The sequence below is a fragment of the Ixodes scapularis genome, unplaced genomic scaffold (genome assembly GCF_016920785.2).
Source record: "Ixodes scapularis isolate PalLabHiFi unplaced genomic scaffold, ASM1692078v2 PGA_scaffold10__122_contigs__length_95168666, whole genome shotgun sequence".
NCBI lineage: Eukaryota > Metazoa > Arthropoda > Arachnida > Ixodida > Ixodidae > Ixodes > Ixodes scapularis.
The window spans coordinates 66,316,050-66,331,654 of record NW_024609836.1 but is presented as its reverse complement, the minus strand read 5'-3'; the positions used below and the strand labels follow the sequence as shown (position 1 = coordinate 66,331,654).

The 15,605-nt window shown below is 43.6% G+C and overlaps 2 protein-coding genes across 4 annotated transcripts; both read left to right on the top strand.

Moving 5' to 3' along the window:
- Positions 1–484: 484 nt before the first annotated feature.
- On the top strand, positions 485–9,290 carry LOC120839531. 3 transcript variants are annotated; one of them, XM_042288638.1, is made up of 5 exons: positions 485–737; positions 3,243–3,322; positions 3,653–4,010; positions 6,946–7,104; positions 9,252–9,290. In XM_042288638.1, the coding sequence occupies exons 1-3, from the start codon at positions 554–556 to the stop codon at positions 3,860–3,862; spliced, it is 474 nt and encodes a 157-aa protein (XP_042144572.1). In that variant the 5' UTR covers positions 485–553; the 3' UTR covers positions 3,863–4,010; positions 6,946–7,104; positions 9,252–9,290. The 3 variants fall into 3 exon arrangements, with proteins under 3 accessions (XP_042144572.1, XP_042144573.1, XP_040065769.1); XM_042288639.1 differs by lacking the exons at positions 6,946–7,104; positions 9,252–9,290 and adding an exon at positions 6,351–6,939; XM_040209835.2 differs by lacking the exons at positions 6,946–7,104; positions 9,252–9,290 and adding an exon at positions 4,518–4,621.
- A 2,151-nt stretch (positions 9,291–11,441) lies between these two features.
- Positions 11,442–14,700, top strand: LOC120839527. The gene is made up of 2 exons (XM_040209828.2): positions 11,442–12,210; positions 14,416–14,700. Exons 1-2 carry the CDS (start codon positions 11,979–11,981, stop codon positions 14,655–14,657), a joined length of 474 nt encoding a protein of 157 aa, XP_040065762.1. The 5' UTR covers positions 11,442–11,978; the 3' UTR covers positions 14,658–14,700.
- The last annotated feature ends 905 nt before the right edge of the window (positions 14,701–15,605 follow it).

Genomic DNA, 15,605 nt, shown 5'->3' with positions numbered 1-15,605 from the left:
CGTGTGTGTGTGTCTGTGAGCTTTTCGCGCCGAGAATTCGGGAGTTGCTCGCAGTCGTGAGGGGTTTACTTCCGACGACTTCGCGAGTTCAAGTTTTCGTTAAATCGACGGCTGTATGGTGTTTCAGAGGTCATAAAAATAATATTTAATAAGTTCTACTATTTTTAATAATTAATATGAGCCTTGATGATATTTAGGATTTTCTTCCAACGAATAAACACCAATAACATACCATCATGTTACAGCAGTTTCACTTCTGTTTTCAAGAGAGATATTCCAGGCTCATTACAATCCCGTCCAATCCAATCCAATCCACCTTTATTTTTCGGAGTTACCCGAACGGCTTTCCTTTCTGGCTCTGCTCTTGCCTGTGCCTCCTAGTCCTAACAGGACCTCTGCTTTGATTTGGGTATCGTTGTTTTCACCTTTTTGTGTTACTGCGTTCTATCTTGTGCACTTCGTTTTGTGCGTTGTGCGTTTTTTTTTCTGGTAGCCCAGCAAGCGTTGCTTTATTCTTTTGACTTTCTTTTCGTATGTTTCTTCTGTTTTCGCGATGTTCTACGCGTACGTACATTACCCCGCCGACAAAGAGAAGGCGATCATGCCTGTGTGCCTGATCAAGGATTATAATCCAAAAACGGAGACTGACATCCCTAGTGAACCGGTGCAAGCGTATTGGCGCTCCGAGGCCGGCCTTGAAGAAGGCTACTACGAGGCGAAAGTGGTCCTCCTTGCAAGTAAGTACCTGGCCTTTGCTGTTCCTCTGTGTTTGCCCTGCGCTGATCTGTTTTCTCAAAGGAAGTGTGTGCGGTTTGTGTAGCTCAGAACTCGATTGCAATACTGGGAAATCGTACTTCCTTAACATACGATTGTGATAAACGCAATATCCAGCGTTACTTCCGACGTAACTACTTTTAATGAGTAAAGTTATTCGGACTCCGTCCTGCACCTCGACCGGAAAAGGGTGTACGCACTACGCGAAACTCGTATAAAACGAATAGTTAAAAGTTTTCTAATAAGCGGTGGCAAAGCATAGTGGCAAGGTTTCTGCTTCATACGCAAGTGGGCGCGGGTTCGATCCGCGGTGTGGGCCCACTTTCTTTTTTTTCTCGAACATTTTGTTTTGTCGAGGCGTTTGGCAATATTTGCGGCATATCTTTTTTATGCTTACTTGAATACCAGTTGAACGTTTAGGAAAAGCGATGGAGAGAAAAAAAACAAAGAACCACACTACTGGACTGTCAACCTTTTAATAAAACTTTCTTTTCCTCAACACTATCCTAAAAGGTGTCTTCTTCTTCATCTGTGAGATCTTAGACTGAAACTTCCTTTTTCTCGACACTAACCGTAGAGTTTACCTCTTCTTCAGCTGTCGGATCTTACAAAACTTTCTTTTTTTCTACACTTTCGGTAGTGTCAACTTCTTTTTCCTCTGTCGGATCTTGGCATTCAAATAGTCCCGACTTGGTTGCTCCGAGGGGCCACTCCCTGCGGATATATTTTTTTTTTAGGCAAGAGCGCAATGGAGGCGACACTTACGCATTCTTCCCCCCTTTCCTCAATGGCCAGTGACTCGAGTAATCTCCCTTCCAAGCTGTTTCCGGTGTCGTGCGACAAGTGATGTTTGTGAAGTGAGGACCACATTTGCATTCCCGACAATGTGTCGAAAAGTGGCCTGCCGACGTTAGTGTGGCCACAGAGGCTGCATGTTCTCTGGTGCGGTTGTTTATGCACCTCCCTGTTTGACCTATGTAGCTTTTGCCACATGACATAGGGGTATTGTATACGACTCCTTTTTCACATGGGGCATAGGGTGTTCAATGCGCAGTGCCGCAGGTCGTCGTCACGTTCTGGTCGGTCTCCCGGTTCACCCTACGGCACGTGGCGTACGCCTTGTTGGGGGCTGAGCACACAACGTGGATGCCTTGTCGGCCAGCGATCTTTTTTAGACGATGAGTGATCCCGTGTATATATGGTACCACTACGAAAGGCTTTGGTGGTTTCTTTTTCGTTGGTTCATTTTTCTCCGGATTATGTCGCACTTGCTTACAAAGCTTCTCACATATCACATATCCCCATGTCATGTGGCAAAAGCTACATAGGGCAAACAGGGAGGTGCATAAACGACCGCACCAGAGAACATGCAGCCTCTGTGGCCACACTAACGTCGGCGGGCCACCTTTCGGCGCATTATCGGGAATGCAAATGTGCTCCTGACTTCACAAACATCACTGTCGTCGCACAACACCGGAAACAGCTTGGAAGGGAGATCCTCGAGTCGCTGGCCATTGAGGAGAGTTAGAGCCAGATTGTAGCACATTTTTATCCCGTGAATCCAAATATCACATTCGTTTTCCCTGAAGATGTAACTGAACACAAGAAAACTCGAAAAATTTCTCGCCAGATCTGTGCAATTGCAAGCTTACCAGGTATATTCCCCCACACGTGACACCATTTGTGATGTTTTTTTGCTGACCTTTCTGAAAATATCAAGAGTGCGAGCATGACTATGATGGGTGCTCAATAAGGCACGAGAGAGCGGAGGTTCCAAGAACTCTGGGTGTGATGTCATGCTCAAAGAGGGCGGGACTTCGGTGCTATTTTCAAAATGCTGTGCGACGGCTTCCTACATCAGATTGAAAAATAATTTCGATATTCATGGTCCTAGAGGCCAAAGAAGATGATCCATGTGTTTTTTCAAAAATACAGAACCACTTCGGTTTCCCTTTAAACCGAATGTGAGTGCATCTACACTGGTAGTGCACACTCTAAATTTTTTCACTGAAATTAAAAAAGATGCAACTGCCACAAGGATTGGTAGTCTGAGCACCTACAAATAATTGAAGCATTTGTTAAGAGGAAGAATATGTGTGACGTAAATGCAGCTTCCAGTGACTTACTAAAATAATTGTAATGTTTTGGGCAGAGATTATCAGCAGAGTACAGGGCATAACACAGCACAATCACATGACCGCTAACTTTTCTTATTTTTCTCTTATAATTGAAATGCTGTCATTGAATCCATGGATTTATATGTGGCTTGCACGTGACATCATTCTGCAGTGTTGGCGGTTGTTTTACTTCTTGCAAACTGTGCAGTTCAAGCTTGGTGGTGTAAAATTACTATAGCATTAAATTAACACTAGTGGCTGATATGCCATCAGTATGCCTGACCCTGTCATGTCAGACTGACCTCTCTGTTCTGTGGCTCTGTTAACATGTTTTTATCTTTTATTCACCAGAATCGAAGAGGGCACTTCTCGAGGAGATGGCCCACAAGAAGCGACTGGTTATTCCCCAGATTTTTGAGGAACCAGTGCAAGTAAGTGGGTCTGTTGCAGACACAGACTTTTGTTTCGAGTTGGTTATTGTGTTTATGACATTTGATACCTTACTTCAGTCATTATTCGCGATTTGTAATGCTAAAAACCTGAAAAGGAGTCTTGGGGATGTCTAGAAGTATTTTGTCGAGCCAGCGAAAAAAATAAAGGAAAGCTAGTTTGTAGTAGATAGACCTATGAGGTGGAAAATAAATTGTTTAAGATCGAAGTTCCACAAAAGAGGGCAGTGGAAAATGGCAATTACAAAACGGTTCCACTTTGAGCGGACCCGGGCACTTCCACAATATTGTATTGTATTTTGTATATTTTAGGCATCAACATCAGGTTCTGCGTCCAACAAGAACTTGAAACAACGCAAGGCTCTTGCCAAGAGGAAACAGATGGCGAGCATTCTAAGTAAGAAGAGGCCTTTAGCAGGAGACTCAACCGACGACGAGGACCCTGCAGTTGTGCCGAAGTCGGAGCTAGATAGGGCTGAAGAAGCTCTGCGATCTCTGCGGAAGAGGCTCCGCAAGGCGTAGGAAAAGGCTTGTGCCACATGTGCCGAAGGCGTTGTGTCGAAAGCCGAACATGACGCAGCTCTTGGAAAAATTGAGGAGCTTCAAAAGAAACTAAAGGAAGTAGAGGATTCCAACTTTCGACTCATGCGTGTCGTCCTCGACAAGATCGGTAAGCTACCCGTCATGTTTACTTGAATGTTTCGCAATTGTGCTTTAGGATTATGCACCCTTATGGCTAACAATGGACCTTTTCCACATACCGACGGCACCAGGCGGTGGCTGCACAAACTAAAAATCAAGGAAGTGACCTACCTGCGCTACCAATCGATATAGGGAGCTAGGCTACCAGTTTCTTCGCTCTCCGAGCAGCGGCGCGTGCCCTACGCGACTTCAAAGAGGGGCATCTGTGGCATCCACCTAAACGTCGTGTTTTCCTTTCCGTCGACATTCTCTTTTCATGTAACACAATTATATATATTCTTCAGTTACGTGTTGTGCTCGCTGATATACGGCCTCCTTCCGAATTTCCTCGATTTTTCGTTCTGACTTCCGCCGCTTAGCATCGGGTGCTCGCGCGTGCGCAGAACGCTTCTCGGAAAAGGTCCATTGCAGTGGGCCTAATTTTTTGCTTGCCTGGTGACTATCGATGGACACATGGTCACTGTGCCTTCTCCAGAGATCACCAGAGAGGCCAGTCACCAGGCCACTCACCAGCTGCAGGGAAGAACGTCAGTGCCTGCTGCACCCATCCCTGTCCCCGTCCCCGTCCCTGTCTCTGTCCCCGTCGCTGCTCCTGTCCCTGTCCCCGTCGCTGCTCCTGTCCCTGTCCCCGTCGCTGCTCCTGTCCTTGTGCCCGTTGCTGTCCCTACTTTGGTGCCTGATCGTGTGATGACAGAGGCCGGATGTAAGGGCAGGATAGCTGAATTTCAGTTTCCATTAATTAATTCCCAAGTTTCTTCTTGCTGTTATATTGTGGATGTAGATATTGTTTCAGAAGTTAGCTTTTCTTTAGGAGTTACATGGAAAAAAAAAATCCAAGGTTTCAAATGTGCCTACAAAAATGAGATGTTCCTTATGTGCTACATATGTCAGCGTCATGTATTTAACCTGGTTTGCAGACACTTTTTTTTTCACTTTTAAAAATTTAGTTTTTACAAATTCTTTAAATTTTGTGAAGAAATGAGGACAGAAATACTTTTTCATTTGCGCAAAGTACTGCAAGATACTAAAAAGAATGCATGTCTACTTTACTGCAGATCATGTGAATAGCGTCACTGCTGTTCGCAGGAAGGGCAGCGAATGACAAGGTGTTGACAGCGTTGAGCGTCTTGACACAGATGATTTTTTCAAGTATATCTGTTATCAGTGTATTGTCAATCAATGGGCCATTTCTGTACATGGCAGTGACTGGCTGTTCATGTGCTCTGAGGTAAAGTAGACATGCTTTCTTGGTTCATATCAGACTCGCAATATTCATTACTTTACAGTATGTAACTTGCTGAAAGTATGAAGCCAAAGGGAAACTCCGATCAGAAGTTAAACGAAAACAAATGGCCGATATCACTTTAGTGGCACGAAATAAGACAGCAGCCTAAATGCAGTAAACTCACTTGAGCGAGCGTCAACTTAACAAATATTTCAGGACATTGAACCTTAAAAAAATCACCGGTGCTTCTCCTATGCATTCTATGCAAAAATGTTTCAGTTTAACGAAAAACACATTCTGAATAGCAAATATTTCAGTTCAACAAACTTGATCGATGGTCCCAGGATTATTTTTGCAATCAGTTCACTGAAGTTTTGTGGTCTGCAGTGCTGGCGTAGCCGATGCCCGCCTATTATCGCTGGCTTTCACAGTACTGCCGAAGCAAAGCGGCGGTGCGGTAGACGAAAATTAACCATGTGGTGCGTCTGTTTTTTCTTTTCGTCGGTTGCATTTGGCCATCTTTGTTGTGGGTAACAACAGTAGGACGGCAGTTTGTGCACCCACTTTCGTAACGAGCACGAGACGGAAGTGGTTGTCTTTATCACACAAGCTCTAAATTCCTCAGTGTCTGGACAATGATGAAAGGCAAGTGGACGTTGCGAAGGACTATGAGATTCCACCGTCAACGTTGTGAACGATAGTGAAGCAAAAGTCAAAGCTTGAAGGAGAAACTGCACCTCAATGGCAATAGCAAATGACTCTGCACGGGATATTTCCAGTCAGTGGATGATATTGTTGTGGTATGGCTTTGTCGCAGCAACAAGCTGTGCCAGAGAGAGAGAGAATAAACTTTATTTTTATTCTCGAGGAAGTGCAAAAAAACAGAGACTCTCTGGACAGTCTAGTTACTTCATGCGCATTAAGAGCGCCAGTGCAAATGAAAATTAGATTTTTTTTTTAAATGAGAAAGGCAGCATCATAACTGTTATGCACTTTGTATATATCAATGTACATGACTTCATAAATTACATTTCACACTTTTGACTCAATATATGCTGTGCCCTATGCTGTTCTATGTTCTAGTGAAGATATTCAGTTAAGCACGACGTGCACAGGAAGCAGACGAACTTGCACGCCGTATAATCCTTCAAGTAGCCTCGATGCCAGCCGCCTTTAGTGAACTTTCAGATAAGTGAACTATTTCCTTGGGTCCCTTGAGTTCGCTCAAGTGAGAATTTACTGTATTGCATCAAGGTGACGCTGAATTCCCTACTAAAACCAATATTATGATGTGCCCAACGGGTGGCCACCGTCACTCTGGTGCAAACCCCTCTTCTTCCTGCCTTTTCACTGTTGTGTAAAGTGATAATTATAGCCGCTTTCCACCTTTCCTTGTTGTTTTGTTTCGTTTGTAGAGGATCCACACACCTGGATTATCCCTTTTTACTGTGTGTCGACCAGGTTGAGATACTTTGCATTGTACAATGAGCTATATCCATACTTTGTGTGCCACTTGCTATGCTACGTTTTGAATTGGTTGTCATGCTCAATTACAATAAATAAGTTTGTGTTTTTTTGCAGAATATTTTTATGCCCCTTTTCAGGTATTCCCTTTGGGGTTTACACGCTTGATCGCTTTTTGATCAGTCAAATTTGACCTTGGAATTTTTGTTTTCAGGTGTGTCTACAATGCTGTACCGCACAACTGGGGCATCGGGCAGCACGCAAGAATTGACAGACTCCGAGGAGTGTTCCCATCTGCAACCTGCAGGGAACCTATCCCCGCTCCCTGTGGAGGCTACAGAGTCTGAGGAGGTTCCTCCCGCTGAACCACACAGTAAGTTTGCTGACAATGTAAATTAGCTGAACATGAAAAACTACAGTTCATTCATAAATAATGTGTGGGTCAACTTCGTATAAACACCAAAGAGGAATGTATTTCGTAGTACTAACATACATAGAGTGTAGCAACAACATCCATGTCACTATACAAGGCCAGTATGACCACTGCAATTGCACAATTATTATTTCTTTCTAATGGAGCTGAGGGATTCTCTGTCTCCAAGTTTTGTTTTGCTATTGGAAAGAGATGTAGGTCTGTTATGAGCCTATTAACAGGACTGAAGTATTTTAATGGCTCCCTTTTTTCTATCAAAAACAGTAACGAGACCTGATGAACCTAGGCATTGCCTAATTATCAGGGACAGACAGCTCGAGTATCTCTCGTTCGGTGCAGTTGTCGAGGTTTAGAAAAACAAAAAATAGTCAAACTTCCCTTGATCATTCGATAAACTCGGGAAGCATAGAATGTCTGGTGTGTGCGTTACGCCTGCATTATGTATGATTGGGTATGCTCAGTTACGAGGAGCTGTGAGATGTTTCAGATAGAAACTCGTGCAGGCATTCCATGCACAACACATTCATGTTCTCCTCATATTATCAGAATGATCAAGACAAGTTTAAATTCGTTCAGAAGTCTAGTGTATGAGCAGTTGTGGGATCATGTGCCGAGCTGCAATTAATCATTCTCAGGGCAACTGTGCGTGCTATCAGTCACCTGCTATGTGTATGCATCTGTTCCAGAGTACTGACATCAAAGCAGTTTCTTAAGGCTGGTTGACACACTTACGTTGAGTCTGATCGAGTGCGACTGCAACCGCTTGCGGCACTTAAGACAAAATGGCGGCGTCTGCGCAGTTCAGCCAATGGCAGTGTTACTATGGTGCCTGGAACGCGTTTTCGATTGGTGTGTTTACTGTCCCGTATCCCCCCCCCCCCATATTGCGTTCAAAATGGTCCGGAAGTGGCAATAAAATTTTCCACAAAAGCTAAAAGTGTCATGCTATCGGGTGTCGCAATCCTTGCGGTTGGTTGTCGACTCATTAGGGGCGCCGGCTAACAAGATGAGCGGACATAAATAGTTGCTGTTATCGGAATGTCCCGTCTCATGTTCACTTGAGTTTCCATCAACTGTTGAGCAGCAGAGTCAGACAAGGTAGAACAGTCGTCTGCCAACTGTACCTTTGCTGTTGGACCGCCGCCAAGATCACGACCAGCAACAACATGACATTTTTGTGACATCACAAGGTGTAAATCGAGGGACCAAAATGAGGACGCCTTAACACACCTGTCGAAGACCCGTTCCAAGCACTGTAGTGTTACCAACACATTTACTGTTTAATGCAGTGAATGGCATCTGTGGTTATGTCTGAATGCATTTTGATACAGTAAGTGCGTTCCCAACACTGCCGTTGGTGCCATCTCACAGACGCCGCCATCTTGTTTTAAGCGTTGCAAGTGGTTGCAGTCGCACTCGGTTGGATGCAACACAAGTTTGTGAATTTGACTTTTTGCAATGCTTCTTTCTGTTTGCTCTGGAGCACGTGAGTGTCTCAGGTTTGAGCTCATATTTTGCCTGCACTACATGTAGCAGCATTTGTGTTGTGCTATCCCTTTGTGTTCTCTCCAAGAGTATGTGCTGTTGATCAGGTACTACAAAGAATAATGCAAGGAGAACATAGAGGCGCCCTAGTCATCCTTAGCCCAGCTGGTTCCGCTCCCCCTCGGAGGCCTAAAGTAACGCATCGGCGTTTGGGTCACTAGGTCTGCTCTTCGATTCTCATCGCCACCCAGGGCCGGTTTGCTCATCTCGCAGCTGCTGCTCCAATTGCGGCCAACTTAGCCGCAGGTATTTTATTTCACGAGACCAGCTCCATGGAGGCATGGAAGTACCTAGCGTCCCTGCCTAATGGCACAGACGTTTGTGTCGCTTCAAGCACAAAAGTTAGATTTTGCTCCCAGAAACTGACTGCAGAGGCTTGCAATTCAAGTTAAATTAACTGCACTCTTACATTTTTGGAGTGGCAGGTAAAGTTACAGTCGGGGTAGACTGTCCTTCATTTCTGTATATAACTCCTTAATTTCATAAAGCCAGCTAGGTTTCTAAAGTTGCTGATGTTGAGAATTTTCAATTTGCACTTCTAGGTGATGCCGGGGCTGCTGGCTGTGGGGAGTCTGGGGATGTTCCTTCTCCTTCGCTTCTTGCTGTCCTGGATGGTCAAGTATGCATGAGAGCCTACAAAAGATTTTGTTAAATGTTTTCATTGAAAGGACAGTTTTCGGAACAAAAGTGTTATTGATTATATTAACAAAGCTAATACCTAGGCAAGCTTTTTACGTATGCATCTTAGTATCCTAAGAGATGCCCCACCACCTAAAGGTAGTCCAATGGTCACCTCCGCAGAAACGGGGCAAGCCACAAGGGGAGGTGAGCAAGCCATGAGGGCTGGAAACGACAGTTATCCTTCATTCAGTTAACCCTTGCAGCCATAACAGGCTTGACGGCCCACTGCATCTAAAATAGCATAATGTAATTCACTAGTAGGTAGTTCATCTTGCCAACTCAACTGCAAATCCGCAGGCTTTAAAGTTTGTTAAAAGTGTATGTGTTCTTGGCTTTGTTGCAACAAGATTTTTATATTTTTTTATCAAGCTCTAAAAGTTAGCTTTCCCATTATTTTCACTTAGTTTGTTCTTAAATTGAGGTGGCTATCTTTTAGTATAGTATGGTATGTCTACATTGTCTAATGAACCAATCAGAATGGGTATTTGCTGTAGATGTGGAAGTGCATTTATTATTTTTTCAGGTGGCAAACAGTTCAATATGTGGTGTGGAAAAGCTTAATTAAATAAGTTTGCATTTTTTAGTGCCGGCACTAGGTAAGTTGGATCGAGGGCTTTTGAGAGCACGGTGCACCACTTATATAGGCATAACGGAGGGTGCTTGCAGCCAGCTCCATGTAACAAAATATTGTGTCTTCTACTCGGTCACACCACAGACAAATGCCAAAAGCTCTACTACCTGAAAATCTGTACTGTTAGGGTTGTGAACTCGTGACTAACCAGTCCACAAAATTAATAACCATGCGTCCTGCTAAATCTGGTACTTTGGGGCTAATCAAATTCATTACCAGTGCTAACATTACTGGTGATACAGTGGCAAACTGTTGCCTGGTTAAAAGAATAAAGCCAAAAGAATAGAGGATAAATCTTATAAAAAATGCAAGTAGTAAGAGGGATGCTGTACCCCCCGGATAGAAAAGTTGTGTCAAAAATCTATTTTGCATGGAGAAAAATGAAAACAATATTCAGGGTGTGAGTAATTTTGCAGCAATCTGTGTTTTCCTTCATGTATCCTCTTTCATTTTACTGTAATCATACCAACATGGTGCAAACAAGTGCGACAGAGAGGAGTGGAGAGGTAGACTGCTAATGTAAATTCCATTGTGCAGCATAAATAGTGAGCTAAATCGTTTCTTCAGGGAAAATGCATGTTTGCAACATGCGTGTGGTATACGCACTGTTACAAAAGTTCTTTTTTTTTTGGTTGCAGTTGTTTTTTGACATACGATGCATTTACAAGTTTTGCATAGCTGATGGTATCTGGACATACAGTAGTATCTCGTTAATTCGAAGTCTGTTGGACTGAGAAAGATATTCCAATTAAGCGGGATTTAAAATTATACGAAAAAATAAAAAAAATAAAAGAACCAAAATCATGTGCGGGTAAACCTTAAAAAACTTTTTATTGCAAAACATGATGCAGTTACATGAAGTAATTGTCAATCTGCTTAACGCTTCCTGTGGTTGGTGATACTTATCGTGCTCTCAAAAATGACGATTGGGCAAATGTTTCCGTACAGCCACCGTATATACATACTCTAAAAAACTGCAGACAACCCCTAGCAATTGCACGACTTCTCCGAGAGCAAAGGCACGGGTAACTCGTAGTCGCTGCCATTTTGGGTTTCAACAGCCACACTCCCAGCAATATCACTTTCAGTGTTTGCATAGCATGTCTGCCAGGTGATCAAAGCGCCTTCCACCTCGGCATAGGTAGGAAGACAAATTAGTGAACGCTTTGGTGAGTGTCTTGTTGCAGGCCTAGAGAATTGTCGTCCTTGTCGAGAGGCAGCTTATGTTTCTCGGCAAGCTTCGTTCTCGAAAATGCAAACTTGTCTGCTTTCTCGATGAGGCCCACTTTCTGGCGCGGCGTTAGGGTTTTGTGCTTCAGCTGGTTCCCGCCGCACTACAATCGCACATGAGATTGACATCACTGACTCCCAGATCACAATGGAAAAAGCAGAAAAGCACACAAATAACTCTTATGCATGGATTCGCATGCAAGCAGGCAACGGAATGACGAAAACTCGCCATGTTATTGCATTTGGGTGCTGATTTGTGCCACTTAGCATGTAAAAAATGAGCCGGGCCGACGAAAGTCCAGAAACTAACTGGGTAGGTGCGCTCTGGCCATACATATTATTTGGTCATATTTACATTTGATACTATATGGGACCATAGAAATTCTACTAGTTATCCTGGATTTTCAATAAACTGAGGTTCTACTGTATTACTATAGTAATATACTAGTGTGTGGCATACGTGGTCTTTCTTTTCCACTTTAAAATAATTAGTTTTAACAAACGGTGATTACAGAAGGTTTTGTCATCTGATGAATAGCATTATGCTACGAGTACTGTAGAGCAATAAAAACCCATCTTTTGTTTGCATATTCCCTTTTTTACTGCTTATTTTGATATCAGCAATGGGGTACCGATTTTTTTAAACTTAAGTCATACAGGTCAAAATTACAGCAGCTCTACAGGGGAATAGAGAGAGCCCTCTTCTTGTATATTGAAACTGCCTGTCATGCTGCAGGTTCATCTCGGCCACGGCATAACTCTGGCGGAGGCCACGATGACCCACGCTCTCACCCATGCGTCCACTCCTGGACGGTTCGTGAGAATGGTCAGTCGAGGCCTCTGGGAGCCTGCAGCGCTGTTTGACCGGAGCGTCACCGGACAAGCCTGCAGGCGCCTTCTCAAAAATGGGGCAGTGGGGAAGACGCCCCTCACCCCAGAAAAGATTGATGCCGTCATTGGTGAGTGGATTATTCATTTAAGGGACCCTGCCACAGGTTTCCAACTAGGTTTGTATGTGCATAACCTACGCCCAAGCTAGTATTCGCGACTCCAGCGACCTATAGGGGGCGCCACCACCAAACAAACATGGTGGCTGAGTCCAGGTCGTGTCGGCTCGGCCGGGCCGCCTGAACAGGTGGCGCGTTCAATTTAACAGATTTTGTTTTGTTTAATGCCCAATTTTATAGGTATTTGAACTGAGACGGTTAAGTGTAGCCGGTGCACATAAACTTGCAAAGCATAGTGTTGTTTTCCCGTTTTTTTTTTTTTTCTTCTTTCCTTGTTAAACTTTTGTTTCAGAGATTTCGTTCAAAACCGAAACTATGGGCTCCGGAGAGACGGTATTATACTAATCAGTTTTGGCCGTCGAAGGAAAGCGGCGATTACTACAGTATTGTTCCACCAAGAGCAATTTTCAGCTAACTCGCATGCCTCGACCATGCGACTTATCTGTCGGCGAAGTCAAGCTTTTGTGCGTATCCACATTTAGGAAACAGCTCCAGTCGTCTGCCCGGTCAACAACACAGGCTGCAGGAAAGTTACGAAAATTAAGCAAGCGCTTCTCGAGCCAAGGAGCATGTTAACCCGCCGGCACCCCACTAAGCAGCTGATACTCGTATTTCATATTCAGGTTTTAGTAGCAATCGAGAAGTCATTTTGTCGAGCGGGTTATGTATTATATTACGTATTATGTCCCACTAAAGCGATCTTAGTATATTCTTCGGGTTGAAATATGGGCTTAGTTGACTAGCTATTAGGTGAACTGCTGAATAAAAGTATATTTGACAGACAGAGAGATACTACTTAAACTTAGCCAAATGGTTCTAGCCGGCAGCACGGAGACAAACTGAAGAGAGTCTTCATTGGAGATTCACGCAGAACCTCTCTGCTTTGAACTTTGCTTCGAATCCTGAACTATGAAAATGAGCATTTTTTGTCGCCGGTCAACCTGATCAACGTAGACGTATATTGCTGCTGGCTTTGATGGGGGTATAATTTCAATATTGGAGGCGTGATAGATCAAAATGCCGTGACAGCTTCTAACGTTGCGAGACGCGTCCCCCACCTTTTGAAAACAGATAATTTCCCTCATTCATCATTTGCAGCGAGCAGGTTTTCCTGAATCAAGTGCGAAAGTCAGCCCAACTCCTTCAGAGTGGTACAGAGGCTTTTTTGGCGAAAAGCAGCCAAGATGAATAGCCAACACACCGACCGGCGTGGGTGGCTCAAACTTGAAGCTAATCGAACACAACCAAACTCCAGAAAAGCAGCTATCAAACCTTCCCATTCACTTGACTGCCACATTGGTGTTCCCTCCAGTGAAATGCCTCGTCTGTCGTCCTCAGTTCACTGTTCTACATCCTTATAAAGAAACCACATCAGTTACCAAGTAGTCGTCACTTTGAATTTGATTAGAGACAGACAAGAAATCAAAACGTTTTTTCCGTGATTCCTCCCCAACCAAGAAATCGAAAGCACACGACCGTGTGTTGTGGAGTAAACGGACTTTCAACCACGTGATGGAAGGAAACAATCTACTGAGGCTTCACCACACTAATGAACACTCAGGCAAACTCAAGAAATTTTCGGGCCTTCGTCAAATTACATCGTTCGCCACAGTGCCGACAACACGCGTCTGAGAAAGCCACCAGAGACGCGGAGGGGCACGGAGCGACCTGGTCCGGCTGGTCCCCGGTTTTCCTGCTTGGTGGCGTCCATTTTGCTGGAGTCGCGAATATGAGACTTCAGTAACACAGTAAAATATATTTTTTAACCAATTTGTGTTACTCGGAATATAATATGTGAAATGAACTCATGATTGCAGCTACCTTTTCTCTTTGGTGATGGCACAGTTGTTGATGGTGCAGCCAGAACCAGCAGCGTTCGTAATTGTTGGAACATCTCTTTATGAAGATGTGAATGGCATGTGGATTAGCGGGTGCTTCAGGTGAAGGTGGAAGCAAAAACCACTTGGCAAAAGGCATGCACATTAATGTCACGTGCACTTTTCCAGCCAGTCTGGTTGCCAATGCCGTTGACAGGATGTCACCAAGCTTACGCTTTTGCCACCGATTGGCGCTCCATTTAAAACACACTTTAATTTTCTTATTGTCTGAACTCCAGACAATAAAAACTAAACACGCTGCAATTCTCTGGTTTTGCAGCTGCGTTTGGCTGCTATGCAGAAAAGCAGGCCAAAATCAAGAAAGACAAGGAGGACGGCAAGAAAGACAAGGAGGACGGCAGCAACAAGCCAGGTCCCAAGAAAGGCAAAGAGCCGTCCGTCAGGGACGTGGTGAAAAAGCTCTTAGGTGACTATTTGGTCGATAAGAACAGGGAAGAGGAGAGGGCGAAGAAGAACACAAAGAACGACCACGAATCTCCGTTAGCAGTTCCCCCACCCTAAACGCCAGTCGCTTCCGCTTTTCGTCCTTTTTTTTTTTTTTTTTGCTGCAATATTTTTTTTTTAAATTTTTATTGTGTTTTGGCATTATACTTACAAGAACCTTGTGCAATATGTATTTTTATTTACAAAGCTATATTTTTTTATGATTTATTCATTATTTTTCAGTCTTGAATGTGTTAATGGTACTGACGGGATAAGTTGTTTCGTTTGTTTTAAATCGAAAACATGCTTTTACGACAAAAACTTGGGCAGCTTCGCAATGCCTCCGCCAGGTGCCGTCAGCCGTGGTGCTGTATTTTGGCTTTTTATCAAATCTAGACACTGATCTCTGGGGCTAAATATATTTAAAAAAATAGTTTATCATGTTTTTACTGCAATCGCAATAAAAATCTCGGCTTAGTTTTGCGTAAAAACCTCAGTATTTCGTACGGTCATGTGTCCAGTGGTCAAACAACATGGCGGCAGCCAAGAGGGGGTCAGTTTTGCTTGGTGAACGGAATAGCACTCTATCGCTTTAAACCCCTCTGTATACCTAGTTGGCTCTCTTGTATATATTTGTGGTTTTGCCTTATTTTCTTGATTTTTTTTGTAGAGGATTTTGTGTGTGCGTGGTGCGCGGGTCCTTTTGCAAACTAGCACCTCCTCGGCAAATGCGCCTTTTCCTAGGTATTGTGCAATAAAGAATTTTCGCAGTGCATTTTAAAAAGATGATATATTACAAATTTACTAGATGAGTATTTCAATGTATATTTACAGGTCCTTAGAAGTTCTTAAAAACCCTTGAATTTTTTTCTTTAAAGCCTGTACGAACCCTGGTGTGAAATGTTTGAGTTTTGAGCCTTAAACATATTTTTTTTAATGTTTTACGAAATTTTAAATGTATCATTCCTCAGATTTTATGCGATTGTGTGTTTTCAGACTATATAAATGAATCTTCTCGTTTTTTTC